The 19026-nt window shown below is 46.9% G+C and overlaps 1 protein-coding gene across 6 annotated transcripts in view; it reads right to left on the reverse strand.

Annotated features, from left to right (window-relative positions):
• Positions 1–19026, reverse strand: part of LOC142875570 (WD repeat- and FYVE domain-containing protein 4-like) — a 303723-nt gene that overhangs the window by 207562 nt on the left and 77135 nt on the right. For all 6 annotated transcript variants that reach the window (XM_076010232.1, XM_076010230.1, XM_076010231.1 and 3 more), the window contains exon 13: positions 9769–9862. In XM_076010232.1, the coding sequence (XP_075866347.1) occupies positions 9769–9862 (94 nt within the window). The remainder of the gene's footprint in view (positions 1–9768; positions 9863–19026) is intronic.

A 19026-nucleotide genomic window follows, 5' to 3' on the forward strand; every position in this document is an offset into this window, starting at 1 on the left:
CTGTGCCTGTACTGTAACCATGGTAAATGCCACACCATGGCTGCTTCCCTCTGTCTGCGTGTCCCCCGCCCCACCCCACACAGCACTGTGCCTGTACTGTAACCATGGTAAATGCCACACCATGGCTGCTTCCCTCTGTCTGCATCTCCCCCTGCCCGCCCCACACAGCACTGTGCCTGTATGTAACCATGGTAAATGCCACACCATGGCTGCTTCCCTCTGTCTGGGTGTCCCCCGCCCCACCCCACACAGCACTGTGCCTGTACTGTAACCATGGTAAATGCCACACCATGGCTGCTTCCCTCTGTCTGCGTGTCCCCCGCCCCTCCGCACCACACAGTACTGTGCCTGTACTGTAACCATGGTAAATGCCACACCATGGCTGCTTCCCTCTGTCTGCGTGTCCCCCTCCCCACCCCACACAGCACTGTGCCTGTACTGTAACCATGGTAAATGCCACACCATGGCTGCTTCCCTCTGTCTGCGTGTCCTCCTCCCCACCCCACACAGCACTGTGCCTGTACTGTAACCATGGTAAATGCCACACCATGGCTGCTTCCCCCTGTCTGTGTGTCCCCTACCCACCCCACACAGCACTGTGCCTGTACTGTAACCATGGTAAATGCCACACCATGGCTGCTTCCCTCTGTCTGTGTGTCCCCCTCCTCTCTGCACCACACAGCACTGTGCCTGTACTGTAACCATGGTAAATGCCACACCATGGCTGCTTCCCCCTGTCTGTGTGTCCCCTACCCACCCCACACAGCACTGTGCCTGTACTGTAACCATGGTAAATGCCACACCATGGCTGCTTCCCTCTGTCTGCATCTCCCCCTGCCCGCCCCACACAGCACTGTGCCTGTATGTAACCATGGTAAATGCCACACCATGGCTGCTTCCCTCTGTCTGGGTGTCCCCCGCCCCACCCCACACAGCACTGTGCCTGTACTGTAACCATGGTAAATGCCACACCATGGCTGCTTCCCTCTGTCTGCGTGTCCCCCGCCCCACCCCACACAGCACTGTGCCTGTACTGTAACCATGGTAAATGCCACACCATGGCTGCTTCCCTCTGTCTGCGTGTCCTCCTCCCCACCCCACACAGCACTGTGCCTGTACTGTAACCATGGTAAATGCCACACCATGGCTGCTTCCCTCTGTCTGCGTGTCCCCCGCCCCACCCCACACAGCACTGTGCCTGTACTGTAACCATGGTAAATGCCACACCATGGCTGCTTCCCTCTGTCTGCATCTCCCCCTGCCCGCCCCACACAGCACTGTGCCTGTATGTAACCATGGTAAATGCCACACCATGGCTGCTTCCCTCTGTCTGGGTGTCCCCCGCCCCACCCCACACAGCACTGTGCCTGTACTGTAACCATGGTAAATGCCACACCATGGCTGCTTCCCTCTGTCTGCGTGTCCTCCTCCCCACCCCACACAGCACTGTGCCTGTACTGTAACCATGGTAAATGCCACACCATGGCTGCTTCCCTTTGTCTGCGTGTCCCCCTCCCCACCCCACACAGCACTGTGCCTGTACTGTAACCATGGTAAATGCCACACCATGGCTGCTTCCCTCTGTCTGCGTGTCCCCTACCCACCCCACACAGCACTGTGCCTGTACTGTAACCATGGTAAATGCCACACCATGGCTGCTTCCCTCTGTCTGGGTGTCCCCTACCCACCCCACACAGCACTGTGCCTGTACTGTAACCATGGTAAATGCCACACCATGGCTGCTTCCCTCTGTCTGCGTGTCCTCCTCCCCACCCCACACAGCACTGTGAGCTACTGCCTGAGGCAAGGGCTCCTCACCCGTGTTCCCCTGGTGCTCTGCCTCAAATACAACAGCTGCTCACTAGGTGTGAGCACAGGACATTCTAGCACACAGAAAGTACCTAACCCATGGCACTGGCAGGATGGTCACAAAACGTGAGATGCCAATTAAGTGTTGAAGGATGATGAGTGAGTGAGCCAGGCTGGCAGAGAAATGGTCCTCCTGGGAGAGGGAACAGCGGGTGTGAAGGCCGGGGATGAGCATGAGCACAGCCGTGTGGGGACGGCCGGGTCACAGGGCAGAGGCCCGGCGCCAGAGGCCTGGGTGCCATGCAGAGGGGCTTGCTCTTCTGCCTGCCAGACCACCCCCGCCCAGCTCACGGTCAATCCACACCATGAACAGGGCCCTGGGCTCTTCAGATCGCCCGTCCCACAGGGCGAGGAGCCCAGCGACCCAGGATCGCCCCGCTCTTGAGAGCCGCCTGGGGATTCACCCACTTCTGGTGCAGTTGATCTGTAAAGCACCCTGAGTCTCGGAACCAGACTCTGCCAGACGCCCCAGATCACAGGGCTGCCCTCTGACTTGTGTACCCATTCCAAGCTCTGGTCCCAGGCCCAGCCTGACCCAAAATCAGTATCCCAACACTCACTCCAGGCCCTGACACTAGATCGGGAGTGAGGCGTCTCCCTCTGAGGACAGGCGCCTGCCAGGGCTCCTCGCCGCCTGCTCCCGACTTCCTGGGGTGCTGTGAGTGGGTGTGGCTGTGCCCAGACTCAGCGCCTGACCACCCGGCTGGACTGCAGCTGCCGTCCACCCACCCTGAAAGAGTGGAACTCACCATCCAGTGTCCTCAGTCCACTTGGGACGACTATTGACCTTGCTCTAACACCGCTGGGACTCACATACATTTGTCCTGCGCCAGCCAGCAAGAATGTGTGTTTAGACATGAGTGCAGGTGGATATCTCTGCTGCACTTTGACCCCGTGGATTCTTACCCATTGCTCAAGCTGGCAGGGACCCTTCCCGTCCCCGTCCTATCATCCACTGTGAACTCCTCCCCTCTTTATGCCGGCTACACTCTGAGCTTCTCTCCGGTCACTGATAAAGCACAGACGTGGCAGGAGAAAGCACCCAGCCTTCCGACTCATAAGCAGATATTAACATATAGTTCAATGTCAACTTCCTGTCATTAATCTATCAATAGTGTAATGTCAGCTGGAAATATACCTAAAATGTATTACCTTCCATTTAATATTTTCAGAGTTTCATATACCATGACCCAGAGTCTGAAGAATACAAAGCCGGAAGAGAGGGAGGGGTGCAGTGGAGCAGCCTCTGACAGGCACACACCGAGCACAGGGACTGCGCGAAACTCTACAACTCTGCTTTCACTGCTCTTCTCAGCCCGAACTATTACGCCCGTCTTGCAAATGAGAACACTGAGACTTGAAAAGGTTACATCAATTTCCTAAGGCCATATAGATACTGGGTGGCAGAACTGGCATCCCAGCCTAAACCTTACTACAAAGCCCATGATCTTAACACCACACCATATGCTCATTATGAAGAAGAGAATTTATGACCTGATATGGGTCATAAACAGACGGCCTGTAGAAGTGTTTCAGTGGGGACCACAGTTTGGTTTTACTTCTGTTTTGTTTCTTCTTAATTACATGTGGGTGCCTTTAGGCAGGACAAGCACTCCCCTTTGGCCACTGGCCTCACCGCTCCCTATTGCCGACCCCTGGCTGCATCATGCACGCCCGAGACGCTGACTCTAACCCCGCTGAGTTAGGCCAAATCCAAGTGGCTGAAACTGAGGTGCAGAGAAAAGAAATGGCCTGCGTGTCACATACGCAGTGAGGGTCAAAGGCACTAGATGCAAATTTGCCTTGTGGCTGGGCTGAACCGTCCCCCATCACGCTAAGTCCAGGTAGCTTGACCCTGACCCTGGTCACCTCCCTGCACACAGTGCCTCTTTTCTCCGTCTGAGAGGTCACCTGGATTCTGACAAAATCTGAGATTTTCCACTCATGAATAATAGAAATATTTTGAGGATGGGGCTCAGTGGGAGAGAGCGTAGGAACCATAGAAATGCAACATATGTGAAATGCCTAATGTGTTATAATTTAACAAAGCAAGAATCTCGCTTTACCAATTTCCTCGTTAGAGGAAATGGCTCTCTTTTGAAATAGCCTGCCCTCATGCAATGCTATCCAGGGCTATTAATATTGTCAATATTTTAGTTATTTGAAACCTATACGATTAGTTCAGTGTATTTGAAATACAGGCTAATTCCAGAAAACGGCACCCTTCCAAATTTAGGCACAAATGAGTTAATAGATACAGGCAGCCCAAACCTGATCTTCTTCGTGTCTCAGCAGACTGTGCAGAGGTTGCCATAACAATAGAGTTCTCTCAGCAGCCCTGGGCCTCTGGGACCCACCCAACAATGTCTCTGGGTGCAGACTTAGGGTGACAATGGTCTCACTAGTGCCCAGGCCCACCTGTGCCATGACCTTCCCGTAACTGCCCACGGCTACCACTTCCCCTCAGGAAAGGTGCCTTGGTGGGGTGGCAGGAGGTCTGGATCCCACAGTCACCAATAGCAACAGTGTTGACTCTGTCACTTAATTGCTGCAAGTTCCAAGTCTTCATCTGTGAAGCAGGAATACTGATAGCCACCGTACAGGGTTATTATGAAGTTTAAACGGTAAAATGCTTGTAAAGTTTTTGGCGAGTAATAACAGTAACTACACCATTATCAAGTCCTTCCCACACGGCTGTGCATGTTCTGCTTACCACACTGAACGTTCATGCATCGCTTCATGTGATCCTCACAACGATCCCACGAGGTAGGCGCCAGTCATTACCCCCACACTACACAAAGGACGTTAAGGACCAAAGAGGTTAAATAACTTTCCCACGAATGTGTGACTGCTGAGTGACACAGCTGAGATGTGACCACAATCTGCCGTCTTCGGAGCCTGAACTCTGTCCCTGCCACAGTGGGTGTTCATTAAACGTGGTGATGGTGATGATGATGACAACAACGACGATGTCAATGGATGGTAACCCAATAAAGTCCAACTCTCTTAGCTTGGCATTCAAGGCCCTTCATGACGTGGCTTCCACTGGCCTTCCCAGCCCCACTCACTGCCCTTCCACCCATGTGGTTTATCCTAGCCCAGCTGAACTAGTAAAAGTCCCCCATAGGCATCTTTGTTTGTGTTTCCCTCTGTGTTTGAGCTTCTCTTCCCTCCCTCCTCTCTCTGATCTGGCAGGGGCACGCCTTTTCTTTGAAGCCTAGCTCCAGCGTCCCATCTCTGTGGCTTTTCGCTGCCCCGTGTCCCAAGGCCTTATGGGCAAGCCTCTGTCACAGGTGTCAGGAAGTTTCCTGTCTTCCGAGCTCCTCCACCTCCACCCGCAGACCCGGGGTCTGAGTTCCTGTGGCACTCGTCTGTGGACCCCAGAGACTCGCAGGAGGTGTCTCATAGCTACTCACAGAGGCAGGCATGTCGGATGGGCGGCTCCAACGCAGGCTGAGTCACACCCGGCTGGACTAGACCCGGCCTCCCACCCTCTGTGTCACGGTTGCCATGTGCACAGCAAACAGCCCGGCTACGACCTGCGTAAAGGCCACAGTGCTGGGCGAAGGGGTGCTGTCTAGGCCTGGAGAGCCCTTCCAGTCCTGGTCAGAGCTCTAGCACACGGCCTCCCCCCACCTCCTCCTTCTGAGTATGCCAGAAAGGGAACGTAGCTTTCTGCCCAAATAGCAGCTTCCTTCTGGGGCCGATTCAGCTCCAGAGAACTGGGGCGGACTCCAGCTTTCCTTGTGCACAGTGAAGCTCCCACCACCCAGTTCTTTATGCCAGTGCGGCCAGAGGCAGCAAAACAGCTGGGTCATCTGCTTCCAAGAGCAGCTCACAGTGCTGGGTTTCAGAGGGGGAAACACTTCCAGGTCATTCACAGAACAAATGCCATGTGGCCACAACTGGAAATAAGCCAGCACGGAACGCCCATAGGTCATTTAAACAGTGGCCCTCAGATGACATCTGTACCTCAGAGAGCCATCGGTTTCTCATCCCGGAGGGAGGAAGAGCATGTGAGCAATGTAAGGGCGGTAAGAGTGCAGGGAATGTCAGCAGCCGCCAAGCAGATCTAAATGATGACGGGACGCACTCTCCATCATTTTAGTAACACTGCCATCTACTGAAACTCCCACTCTTTTTCCTGCACCAAAATCTGCCAAGGCCTGCATCAGTTTTGTTTCAGCATCTTTTTGTGTGATCTCATTTCTCATTTGATGCACTACTCTATCTGCTGTTATGAGGTTTCCTCTACCTCCTTTCAGAAATTAATTACTGTAATTATCCAACTCTTTTCTTAATAGCTACTGATTTGGCATCTACGGAAAATATTTGAGAAAATGCACCACTACATTTCATTTGCATATTTAGAGAGGGTGTGAGACAATTAGATTTTTTCCTAAATTACTCATTGTGATCCAAATAGAAAGCATACCAAATGGAATTCTCATTTGCATGCCTAATTTGTCCAATTATTATCAAAGGATGAGCAAATAGTAGAAGTTCTTCCTTACACAGTGTTGTGACGACTCAAGGAGTCAATCCAAAACTCCATCCATGGAGTTTCTGTGCCTGTAAGAGGGAGTAAGACAGGCCACTGTCCTCTCTGTGTCACTTCATCAGTCATTATTACAGTGGATTTTCACAGAATGCACCCATCAGCAATCATCTGACTACTAAGACAGCTGAGTTGTTCCAACGGCAAGGGTGCTGCACTGTATGAAACACAGCTCGGAAAGCTGGACGTGCTCACAGTAAGGCCGCTGCACCTGGGGAGGCGCCGGTGCCTAGAGCGCACGACTGCGTTCTGCGAGAGCTGCGGAGGCCAGAGGCCTGTTCAGCAGACGTGCCTGGAGCTCGGACCAGGGTGACCTTCGGATCTTCCCTCGCCAGCTACCCTCACCATGACCCTAGGAGTCACACAGCTTCCGAGGCCTCCAGCACCTGCAGAACTGGAGCACCTCACAGACTCACAGAGCCATTGTGGAGATTGGCAAGGCAACATTTCTGGCACAGAGGCAACCTCCAATGTGTATTAGTTTTTCATTTTCTCCAGCAGGTCCTGCCTTGAATACTAAAGTAAAGAAGGCAAGGTCCTGGACTGTAGGTCTTAATCACTCAGTGGTTAGAAGACACCAGATTTGGGGGTCGAATGTTTTTATCCATCGGTCAGATGCTTAAGGCAATTATAGTAGCTGGTCTTTACAGACGGCCCCAACAAGTGTCTCTCTCCTGTACACACACAGCACCCTCACCCAGTAGGGCAGGGGCATGTTCCCTCCTGCTGAGTCGAAGCTGAGCCCGGGACTGGCTTTGACCAACAGGATGCTGTGGAAAGAAGGCTGGTTTGTCTCTGCCCAAGCTTTGAAAGCATGGAAGCTTCTGCTGTTGTGGCCGTGGGAGCCCAGGCCACATAGCTGCCATGTGCCCTGATGGAGCATCCACTCAGAGGGACACAGGTAAAGGCAGGTGGAGAGGGCTGGGTGGCAGGGAGCCCAGGAGCCCACCGACAGCTTGAACCAAGCCCTAGGCCTCTGACCCAGGGGAGCCAGTACAGGAGACCTGGCCAGCTGAGCCGGCCTTGCTGAGGTACCATCCCTCTGAAGAAGAGGCCATTTTGGGTGGTCCAACCCAGCCAGCACCCAGACCGGCCACTCCTGCTGCACCTGCCTGACCCTCAGAAGCACAGGAACAATGGCATGCTTATTGTTGACTTTGTGTCCCTTTTATCCCGGCCTCCTTCCTTGCTCCGAATGTGGAGCACTGTGAAGTGCAGCCCGTCTCACCACTCGGTACATGGCCGCTCCCTGGTGTCACAGCCACGCTGTCACCATTATCCGGCAGAGGGACAGGAACCAGAACAACAAGTCCAGTCACCAAGGACATGGAAACATGGAACCCAGTGAGGCGTTTTGACTCCTGTGCCGACTGCTACAGATTTTCCTTCATGGAAACCGTTCCTGTCCCCACACATCAAGGCTTCCGCTCCCCTACTTCACTTCTCATACTGAATTTGGACTTCCTAATGCCACTGTCATTCGCAGGCTGTGATAAAGAACACCAGCCAGTTGTCATTTCTTCCTAAAATGTGTTGCCTCCTTTTTAACCCTTGGAAAAAGCAGAGTCTGACCCTCATTGCCTCCTGGGGCGGCCCGGCCTCCACTGCTCCCCTGCGGAAGCCGCGGCTGCACGTGGCAGAACCGCCAGCCCTGCCGCCAGCTGCACGAGCATGGCACCAGGGCCGCCAGCCGGCACTCCTTAAAAGTCTTTTAAATTATCTGAACCTACATTTCCCCCTTGGTTAAAAAGGAGACAAAAATAGCCCCCCAAACTGCAATGAGGGTTACAGAAGCAGCGAAAGGGTCGGGTGGAGAACCGCAGACGTCTGATTTCAACACTGTTCTTTGTTAAGGACCAGAGGAGGCAAGAAAAGCTTCATCTTTCTCTGATGCACCCCTTTTAATAAAACGATTTGTTCTGTAAAGTTTGGATTTAGTCAAAAGGCCACACTCAAGGATCCAGAAGGCCACATGCGGCCTTAAGGTGCCAGGTCCCCCACCCCGCCATGCCTGGGACATAGCATGAACTCAATTCAATTGATTCCCTTCCACCTGCTGCTAATACATCTAAAGTGATACATTTCCCAGTATTCCTCAACTCCTCCCGTCTCCTCCACCGGAGAGTGCCCGCTCAGACTTTGCCTTGTCCTGCTGTTCCACGCCTGCCCCTCCCAGCTTGCCTCCTGCAGCGGGGCTGCTAGTCCTGCCAGGAGAGAGATTCGAGGGTCCCCTTCAACTCCTTGTCTTCCCAGCGCCTGCACCCCCTTCATCTCAGGGGTGCGGAATCTACCTCCGGGAGGGTCTCTTGAGCCCTTTCTTCACACCTTCACACAGACACCACCCTAACTCAGCTACCCAGGCATCACCTGGACCGCAGACACAGCTTCCTACCCGCCACCCCTCACCTCTTCCCCACAGTCTCCATTCCCAGTCCTGCCCCCTCCAAACAGTCCGCATGACATTTTTAATACAAAACCTGAGAGTGTCCTCCTCCATCCCCTTGAGAGAGGTGTCCTGTTATCTTTGGGATGAACTGCATGCTGGCGAGGCCCCTCCACCCCTGCCTGCCTCATTGCCCCGTTTCCAGCTCGCCCACTTTGCACCTGCCCCTGCCACCTGCAGCCCCTGCCCGCCAGGTTCATGGCTACTCACCTTCCAGGTGCTGCTTAAACGTCACCACCGGAGGCGTGGCTTCCCACCTCCGCCCCTTCATCTAAGTTAGATCTAATTAGGTCTGTCCCTACGTCCATTCCTCTTACTCTCTCTTGGCACCCTGCTTTTCCCCTTAATATCACTTGTCACAATTCATAGTCAGACGTTCCTTTGTGAGCTCCGTTATTCAGTCTGTCGGCACCATCACCACCCCCGGCCCCCACCGTCAGCGCAGGCGCTGCGGGCAGTGTCTGCGCCCGTCTGGCCGGCCCTGCCTGCCCCGCACGGCACAGGGCGGCCTCTGCAGCCCACGGGAGGAACGAGCGAATGTATCGGTGAGTGGAGGATTCCTGGGCCCACCCACCAGTGCCCAGTGCTGTGCCTGGGGCTTGCCTCACGAAGGCGCCATTATTTTCAGTCGTTCCTAGTTTGGCTGTTGTTTTAATAACAGAAAGGTCAGTTTGCCAGCAGAAGTGGTCTGTTTTGAATGGCCTTGGAAGGCTGGGCACAACTCAGTCAAGGGTCCGAGACACTCTGGGGATTCCCCATAAGAGATGCTTCCCAAAGGTGGCTGTGCTAACACACGGCACTGGGGACAAAGGAAAACGAACAGGGAGTCTTGGGCCAGAGGAGTCTAAAAGGTCAGTCATGTGAAAAAGACAAAATACTTGTGTTTCTCAAAAGGTACCTGTGGGTGATCTCCATGGTACAGCCGAGGAAGCAGCCTCACCATGACACACACCATCCCGGGCTGTGCGATCGCAGCGCCGCCTTCCTCCACCCTGCAGAGAGGGAAGAAGGGGCTTCAGACACGGGCCTTCTAGGCCCTTCCCTTTTGACAGAACTTGCTGGATCTTTCTTTCTAACACTGACCATGAACTGCTCCATCTGAGCCTAGCTTTCCCCAGCTGTACAACAGTGTAGACAATACTACACTTTCCTCCTCGGGTGTAGATAATGGACTATGTGGCTGGCACTCGGTCAGTGCTCAATGGAAGTTAGTTCCCTGGTCTCCTTCCCTTCGCTCCAGATATGTGGGAGATTGAGGAGCTCTCAGTTTGTATTGAACATGCACACACACCACACACACACACACACACACAGGCTTCTGGGTCCTTTCAAGACGGTATAAGCACACCCTGCTCTGTCCTACCCTCTGAGTGCAACTAAAACCTGGCCAAACTCATGGAGCAGCTTTCTGGAGACTCTGGAAAGTAAATGGTAGCAGAAGAAGAAACCAAACTCCAAGCACCATGGAACTGGCCACGAGTTTCCTAGGCCTTCTCCCTCTAGCGCCCCCTGGTGTGGACTCATAAGTGGACTAAAACCCGGAACTGTGCACCAGGTGTGGACAGGAGGGAAAGAACTCCAAGAAATGTCCTCTATTTCCATCTGAGGAGTGAGGAAGGCGGCTTCCACAGGCCGCAGAGCACTGGGGAAATCCCCTGGCATTCGCTTTGGTTTCTCCATTCTTTCCCACCCAGCTTCTGGGAAATTCCCTCAGCAGTAGCAGCAGCAGCCGCCAGGCAGACTCTAAAACTCTCCGGGAAGAGAAACCTTCTCTCTGATTAGAGGAACAATGGTGGCCCCAAGAGTGTAGGTGAAACCCTCATTGTCTCATTGTTTTCCCCTTTTTCTTTTCCCTTTTTAGCCCAAGAGACAGGTGCTGTTGCAGGAAAGAGCAGAGAAAATAAATCCCTGCTTTCTAGATAGACCAGGAAGGGGACCCATGGAGCCAGAAAGTGTTAGGGAGAGAACAAAGAGGAGGAGGCTGAAGACAGTGTGACCACTCAGCTGTGTACTAACCTCTGGGCTCAGTTCTGACTGCATGTGTGGATCTGGCCCCACCTAGCAGGTAAACCACAGAGACTGACTATTGCATGAGGCAAGTGGGGTGCACCTCAAATCAACATGCAAAGTCTTTGAAAACTGAACTGATACTTGAACCACAGTCCACAAAAGGTGGGTAGGAATCTATGGCCAGGACCTCCCTGGGTGGATTGCCTGCTAAAAAATCATGAACATTCTCTGTAAGACGCCAACAAGAGCCAGAGTTCATAAGATAAAATCCAAGATATCCAGGGTACAACCTTGAATTGTTCAACACAGACCAACCCAGGGAAGTCTCGATCTCTCACATGGAAAAAGGAAATCAATAGATGCCAAGGCTGAGATGACACAGACATTGGAACTATCAGACAAGACCTTGTAACCAGTTATTATTAGCCAAACTCCAAGAAGTAAGAGTGAACCCTTTTGAAATGAGTGAAAAAAAATAGAAAGTTTCAGAAAAGAAATGAAAACAAGAAAAAAAGAATCAAATGTAAATTTAGGAACTGAACATTACAATAACTGAAATTTTAAAAACTCACTGAATGAGAACAACAAGAGAATGAGAATTCATGAACTTGAAGATAGATCGAAAGAAATTGCCCAATTCAAAGAGGAAAACTACATTTAAAAATGAGGACAGCCTCAAGATTATATGTCAAAGAAACAAAGGATCTAACATTTTTACCACTGGCATCTCAGAAGGAGAGGGGAAACAATACAGTATTTTTAAAAAAACATTTGAGTAGTTTTTAGCCATTCTTTTTCCAAGTTTAGTGAAAAAAGTGTTTGAGAAGATTTTAACCATTCTTTCTTCAAATTTAATGAAATGTATAATCTTAAAGATTCAAGATGCTTAGCAAAAACCAAACAAAATAAACAAAGAAATTCATGCCCAGGCACACCATAATCAAACTGCCAAACCCTGAAGACAATGAAAAAGTCTTGAATGTAGCCAGAGAAAACTGACACGTTACATACAGGGGAACAATCTGAGTGACAGTGGATTTTCTCATGAGAAAGCAGAAGGCAAGGAAACAACTTTTTTAAAGTGTTGCAAAGAAATGCACAAAATTTCATATCCAACAAAAATATCTTTCTGGAATGAAGGAAAAATAAATACATCAGATGAAGGAAAACAAATAGAATTTCTTGCCATCAGATTTATTCTAAAAATGATACTTTTTAGCAAGTTCTTCAAGTGGCAGGGAAATAATAACAGAATGAAACTTGGTATTTCAGGAATGAAGACAAAATAATAGAAATGGTAAATATTCATATAAATATACTACACTATTTTTCTTTTTTTAAGTTCTTAAATATATGTATGATGGTTGAAAGCAAAATTGTATGAGGTGTAATGCATAGGAGAGCCACAACGAAAACGGGGAAAGATAAAGGGATCTGCAGAGAGGTAAGCTGTCTATAATACATTTGAAATGTTAACTCTAAGTAGACTGTTGAAAGTTAAGTATGGCCGGGAGCAGTGGCTCACACCTGTAATCCAAGCACTTGAAGAGGCCGAGGTGGGAGGACTGCTTGAAATCAGGAGTTTAAGACTTACCTGGACAACATAGCGACATCCCATCTCTACCAAAAAAAAAAAAAATTAAATTAGCCAGGTGTGGTGGTGTGCACCTATAGTCTCAGCTACTTGGAAGGCTGAGGCAGGAGGATCGCCCTGCACCTGGGCAACAGAGTGAGACACACTTTAGAGAGACTCTAAAGAAAACAAAAAACAAAAGGTAAAGTATGTATATTGTATATCCCTATAACACACAGTAAAAAGACTAGACAGAGAGAGACAAAACATCAATACATAAATTTCAATAGAATACTAATATGTATTCAAACTATCCACAAAAAGGCAGGAAAAGTAAAGAAACAAAAAAGAGGGGAGTAAAGAGAAAACAAACAATAAAATGGTAGACCTAAGTTCAAACATATTGATAAATACATTAAATTATTAATGGATACATATTTTCAGAATGGAAAAAAATTAAAAACCAAGTTATATGCCATCATGAAATATAATGATATAGATAAGTTAAAAGCAAAAGTATGGAAAGTTTTCCCATGCTAACACTAATCAAAAGAAAGCTGGTATGTCTCTATTAATATCAGAGAAAGTGGACTTCAGAGCAGGGAAAATTAGCAGGAATAAACAGGTGATATTACAGGAGCTATAACAATCCAAAATGTGTATTCATCTCACAAACAGAGCCTCAAAATTCATAAAGAAAAACTGATAGAACTGAAAAGACAAACAGCCAAATCCACAACCAAAGTTGGAGACTTCAACACCTTTCTCTCAGTAATTGATAAAGTAGACAGAAAATCATCAAAGATAGAAATGAACAACACCATCAACAAACTGATGTCATCGACATTTATAGAACACTCCTCCCAACAACTGCAGAATACACATTTTTCTCAAGTAGTTTCCATGGAACATTTTTTAAACCAGCAAAATCATACAAAGTGTGTTCTCTAACCATACAGAATTAAATTAAATACAAATAATAGAAAGATAATTTAAAAATCTCCAAGTTCTTGAAAGTTAAAACAACCTATGGGTCAAAGAGAAAGTTTCAAGAAAAGTTTAAAGTATTTTGAACTTAAATAAAAAGAACATACATAGAAATATTTGTGGGATGCTGATAAAGCAGTGCTTAGAAGTAATTTAAAGGATTAAATATATACAAAACAAAAAAGATCTCAAATCAACAATCTAAGCTTCCACCTTAAGATACTATTTTTTTAAAAACAAACAAAGCAAGCAGAAGAAATGGAATAACAAAGATGGCAAAAATCAATAAAATTAAAAACTGATTATAAACATTTGCATGGTACTAGGACAGCCAAAAGCAAAAGAAATAAAATCACCAAAGCAAATCTGTAAAGGGAGAATACATTTAAATAACTCATATTAGCTGATTTGATAACTTTTTATAAAGCTACAATAATCAAGAGAGTGTTTGTGAAGGACTAGACACATAAATGAATGGAATGAAATAGGGTCCAGGAAAAGACCTACACAAATATGGCCAAATAATTTTTTACAAAGTTACAAAGATCATTTAATGGAAAAAAGATAATATTTTCAACTGATGGCATCGGAAGAATTGAACATCTATATACAAAAAAAAAAAATGCATCTCAACCTAAACTTCACACCTTGTACAAAAAGTGACTCAAAATGAATCACAGACCTATAAAACTTTTAGAAGAAAACATAGGAGGAAATCTTTGTGACTTTGGGTTAAGCAAAGAGATTTTAGAACTGACATAAAAGCACTATCCATAAAACAAAAAGATTGATGATTTAGACTTCATCAAAATTTGAAGCTTTTCCTCTGTGAAAGACCCTGTTTAAAGATGAAAACATAAGTTACAGACTAGAAGAAAATATTTACATCCATGCAACAGAATAATATGAAGCAATAAAAATGTATAAACTAATTATACACCCAACATGGACGAAAATCAAAGGCCTTAGGCTGAGGGGAAGAAGCCAGTCTCAACAGATTACACATGTATATGTTATTCTGGAAAAGACAAAACTATAGGGAAAGATTAGTAGTTGCCAGGGGTTGGGGTGGGGAAAAGGTTTGCTGTGTGGGGCGATATTTGCGAGCTATTCAAGGTGATGGGCTGTTCTGTCTCTTGACTGTGGTGGTCACGTGACTCTACACATGACTCGAAGCCCACAGACCTGCACAACAACATGGAGACTTTACTATATGTAAATTGAAATAACAATAATAATAAAACTACAAGGCTAGTCCCAGATCACAAGCACCTGATTTTCCAACACCTTGTATGTAACGCCATTCTCATGCTCATAGTGAGACTGTTCTTGACACCAACAGCCCTCAGAGTAGCTAAGATGCCCAGAAGTGCTTCCAGCACTTGGGGTTAATTTATTCAATTCAACTGAACAAATATTTATTGGCCTTTTACTATTTTCTGGGCACTATTCAGGAAATTTGGATACATCTATAAACTAAGCAAACTAAAACCCATGACTGAGATGTAAGGAGAGGAGTCTAGATAATAAACATAATAAATAAGTAAATTAAAAATAATTATGATATGGTATAGTATTATATATTAATATATGATATCACATAATAATAAATAAATCATGAAAAAGATGATAAGTGTTATTGAGAACAAATTTAGAGCAGAGAGAGAGCTGACAGTGCTTGAGTGGAGACAGAGAGCTACATGCAGTCCTAACTGGGGTGGCAGGCTTGACCTCCCAGCAGGAGATATTTAGGCAGAATTGAAAGAAGAGGATTTGCAGCTTCCAAGGGGAAAGCATGTTAAGCAAAGGGAAAGGGAACAGCCCTTGCAAAGGCTCCAAAGTAAAAGCATATCTGACATATTCTGGGAATTGCCTGTATTTTTACTTGGACATCAAAGCCACACAAAGACAATGCAGAAAAGAAAACTATGAACATAAGTGTAAAATTCCTAAATAAAACACTAATGAAATAAATGCAACAGCCTATTAAAAGGATTATACATCATGACCAAGTAAGATTTATCCCAGAAATGCAAGAATGGCTTAACACAAGAAAATCAATCAATAAAATATACCATGTTAATAGACCAAAACAAGCAGCATGATCATCTGAATTGATGCATTAAGAGCATTTGACAAAATCCAACACCCTTTTGTGATTAAAAAAAAAAAAATCAGAAAACTAGAAATAGACAGGAACTTCCTCACGTGATACATTTACAAAAAGCCCACAGCTAGCATTTGCTAACTGGTGAAAGCTGATCCTCAAATTCATGTGGAATTAATTGCAGGAAACTCTAAATAGCCAAAATAATATTCAAAAAGATAAACAAAGATGGACAACTCACATTTCTGGAGTACAAAACTTACTACAAAAGCTACAGTAAGCAAAATAGTGTGGTACTGGCATGAGGATATGCATATATACCAATAAAATAGAATTGAGAATCCACAAATAAACCTATACATCTATGGCCATTTGATTTTCCACAAGGGCACTAAGACCATTCGAGAATGACGTTTTCAACAAATGGCACTGGGACAACTGGATAGCCACAAGGAAAAAAATAGAGTTGAACCCACCCCACATCATTTACAAAAATTAACTAAAAATGGATCAATGACCTAAACCTAAAAGCTGAAACCATAAAACTTTTAGAAGAAAACACAGAGGTAAATCTTCATGACCTTGGATTTGGCAAGGGATTTTTACATATAATTCCAAAAGCACAAGCAAAAGATGGAAACAACCCAAATGTCCGTCAACAGATGAATGGATAAACAAACTGTGGTATATACACATATAATGGGATATTATTCATCCATGAAAAGGAATGAAGTACTGATATATATTAAATGTTAATGAACCTCAGAAATGCACTGTATAAAAGAAGCCAGACACAAAGGGCCACATGTTGTACACGTCCATGCATATGACATATCCAGAACAGGTAAATCCATAGACGGAAGATAGGCATACATAGACAGACATAGATTGATGGTTGCCCAGGGATCGGGGAAGGAATGAGAATGAGTCTGGGTTTTCCTTTGGGGATGATAAAAATGTTTTGGAACTAGATAGAGATGGTTGTTGTAAAGCATTCACTAAATACTTTAACACATTGACTGCCATGTGAGTTGTATTCAACTCAGGTTAGTTTTGAGCCCAGGGCTGTGTGAAGCAAAACCCTGCAGTTGGTTTATGAAAATCTTACTTGTTGATATTCTTATTGTTATAATTAACATTGATAATTTAATTCTAAAAATATGGGTTGCATTGCATTGTATATATTAATAACTCATGCACAGAAAATAATAAAAAATAATAAATTAGAAAGGATCATTTTGTTTTAATAAAACACTGTGGCCCCAGGGAAAAAAATCTTTTTTCTAGTATGGTACTCAATGTGTTAAAATTGTTAATTTTATGTTAGGTGAAAAAAAAGATGTTTTAAAAAATTTAAAAGAAAAAGATGCCTAGCACCTGGAGCAGAGAAGTTCTCAAACCTTAATGTGCTTGCAAATAACAAGAGGAACTTTTTAAAAACAGACCCCTAAACTTCAACCCCAGAGACTATGATTCAGGAAATCTGGTTTACAGACTATTTCTGTGTAGCTCTGCAACTGCCTCTGATGCAGGTGGCCAACAGAACACACTTTGAGAAGCACTGCTCTAAGGTATAGATCACAAGAGCAGAAAGGGACAGGGCTCTGGATCCCAGGCAGGGCAGGCACTGGTACCCCATCTGACCTGGTATTCCCAGGTGGCTTGTATTTCCTGAGAGATCCATGGCTGTAACACAAAGTCATAACCCAAAAATACACCATATTTTTGGGTGCCAGTGGTGGTGTTGGGATGCTTAGCCAAATTTTGCATCTCATGTGAAGAGTCACAGGGGCCTCTGTGAGGATGTGAACCAGTGAAGCCTTATCGTGTCACGCAGCCCTAAGCTTGGGTATCAAACCTGCCACCTGTCACCCCCAGCAGCCACACATCAGAGAGGATGCTGCTCTGATCCTGGTATTTGTCCTACTTAAACACGGAAGTCAGGCTGTCCCTTATCTGATCAGTACCTAAATTCAAGGGGCAGGATTGATACTCTATCTCCTGTAACTAAGGCCTGTGGATTCTGAGTGGTTCATTAGAAAATTAAAAGAAATATGGTCCCATTTGTGCACTCCACACTGATTACACTAGACACTGCACAGTGGCTATATTGCCTTGGAGACGCCAGGCATGAGAGCCCCAGACCGTCTGCCTTGCACCCTTCTTGCCTTCCCTCTTGTCCTTGCCCACCCCTCCATTCACCCATGCACATATTCCATTCCACCCCTCATGAGGTCCTTGAAGTAGACCTTCTGCAGAGCCAATCCTTGCTCCCACAGCCCTGACCCCTCCAGGACAGAAGAAAGAAGTTCAAGCACCACCTTGTTTCCAGAGAGGTAAGAAGCCAAGGACTGAGAGATGTACCATGGCTTTATTATCAGATAGGGAAAAAGTAACTAAAGTGGCTGATGTCCTCCTGGTGGCATCAGTTTTAACATGTGTCCTGGTTTCAGATATGCCAGCGTGTGAAAATGTGCACCAAAGAAATAGGAACCCTGGTGGTCACACAGTTAATAATCGACTTTCATTGTGACAAGTTCTGAGGGTGCTGAGAAAATGTGAGACGCTGGGACCTACACAGGGTGGGGATAGGGAATACAGAGGAAGTTTCTTAGAGGAAGTGACATCTGAGCAGAGATCTGAAGCTTAAGAAGCAATTTTCCAGGCAGAGTGAAGACAGGAAGGGTATCCCAGGCAGAGGAAAGGGTGTGTGAAGTCTGAGTCAGGAACATGGCAACAAGGTGCCAGGTGAGGCTGGGAGCAATGACACCATGGAAACGTGAGCCCCTCAGGCCTGTGTGACCCACACTCCCAATGTCCAGCTGACCCTGGAAGCCACATTAAGGCACAGAGGCTCCCAACTAGGAATAACAGAGTCACATCTGTGCCTTCCAAAAACCAATGTGGCCTTCGTGCAGACTGTTCAGGATCTGCACTGCCCCTGGCGGTCTGGCCTAGCCATCGAACTCACAACTACCTATAACAAACTTAAGCTGTGGATATAACTCATATCCACAAGGGGACATTGTTTCAACAGGAATGATTAGAATGACACTGCCAGATGACCAGCAGCAGAGGAAGACGAGGAACCGTTTAGGGGCTCTGGCCTGCAGAACACCCACTGAAACTTCATGGCCTTGTGTACTCTGCATTCCTGTTGAAATGGTGTCTGTCCCCTTAGGGCTATGAGCCATAGCCAGAACTCAAGGTAAAGGTCATTGGGGTTTCTTCATCTGCTGACATCAGGAATAAAAGTCAGTCCATGAGCCCTGCCAGGGCAGGGAAAGGTCACATGCTAAGGCAGGAATCAAGAAGGAGCAGACACACGCTGCTTTGGAAGGGGGTCCTCTCTGGGCTATAGAAAGACCCAGCTGTAAAGAATGATCCTTGCAACCCACAGCCCCCTCTCACCACAGCCCTGCCCAGAGACTGTCCTGGTGCCACGTGGCCTGCAGAAGGAAACTGAAATGGCCTCGTGC

Source organism: Microcebus murinus, chromosome 14 (genome assembly GCF_040939455.1).
Source record: "Microcebus murinus isolate Inina chromosome 14, M.murinus_Inina_mat1.0, whole genome shotgun sequence".
NCBI lineage: Eukaryota > Metazoa > Chordata > Mammalia > Primates > Cheirogaleidae > Microcebus > Microcebus murinus.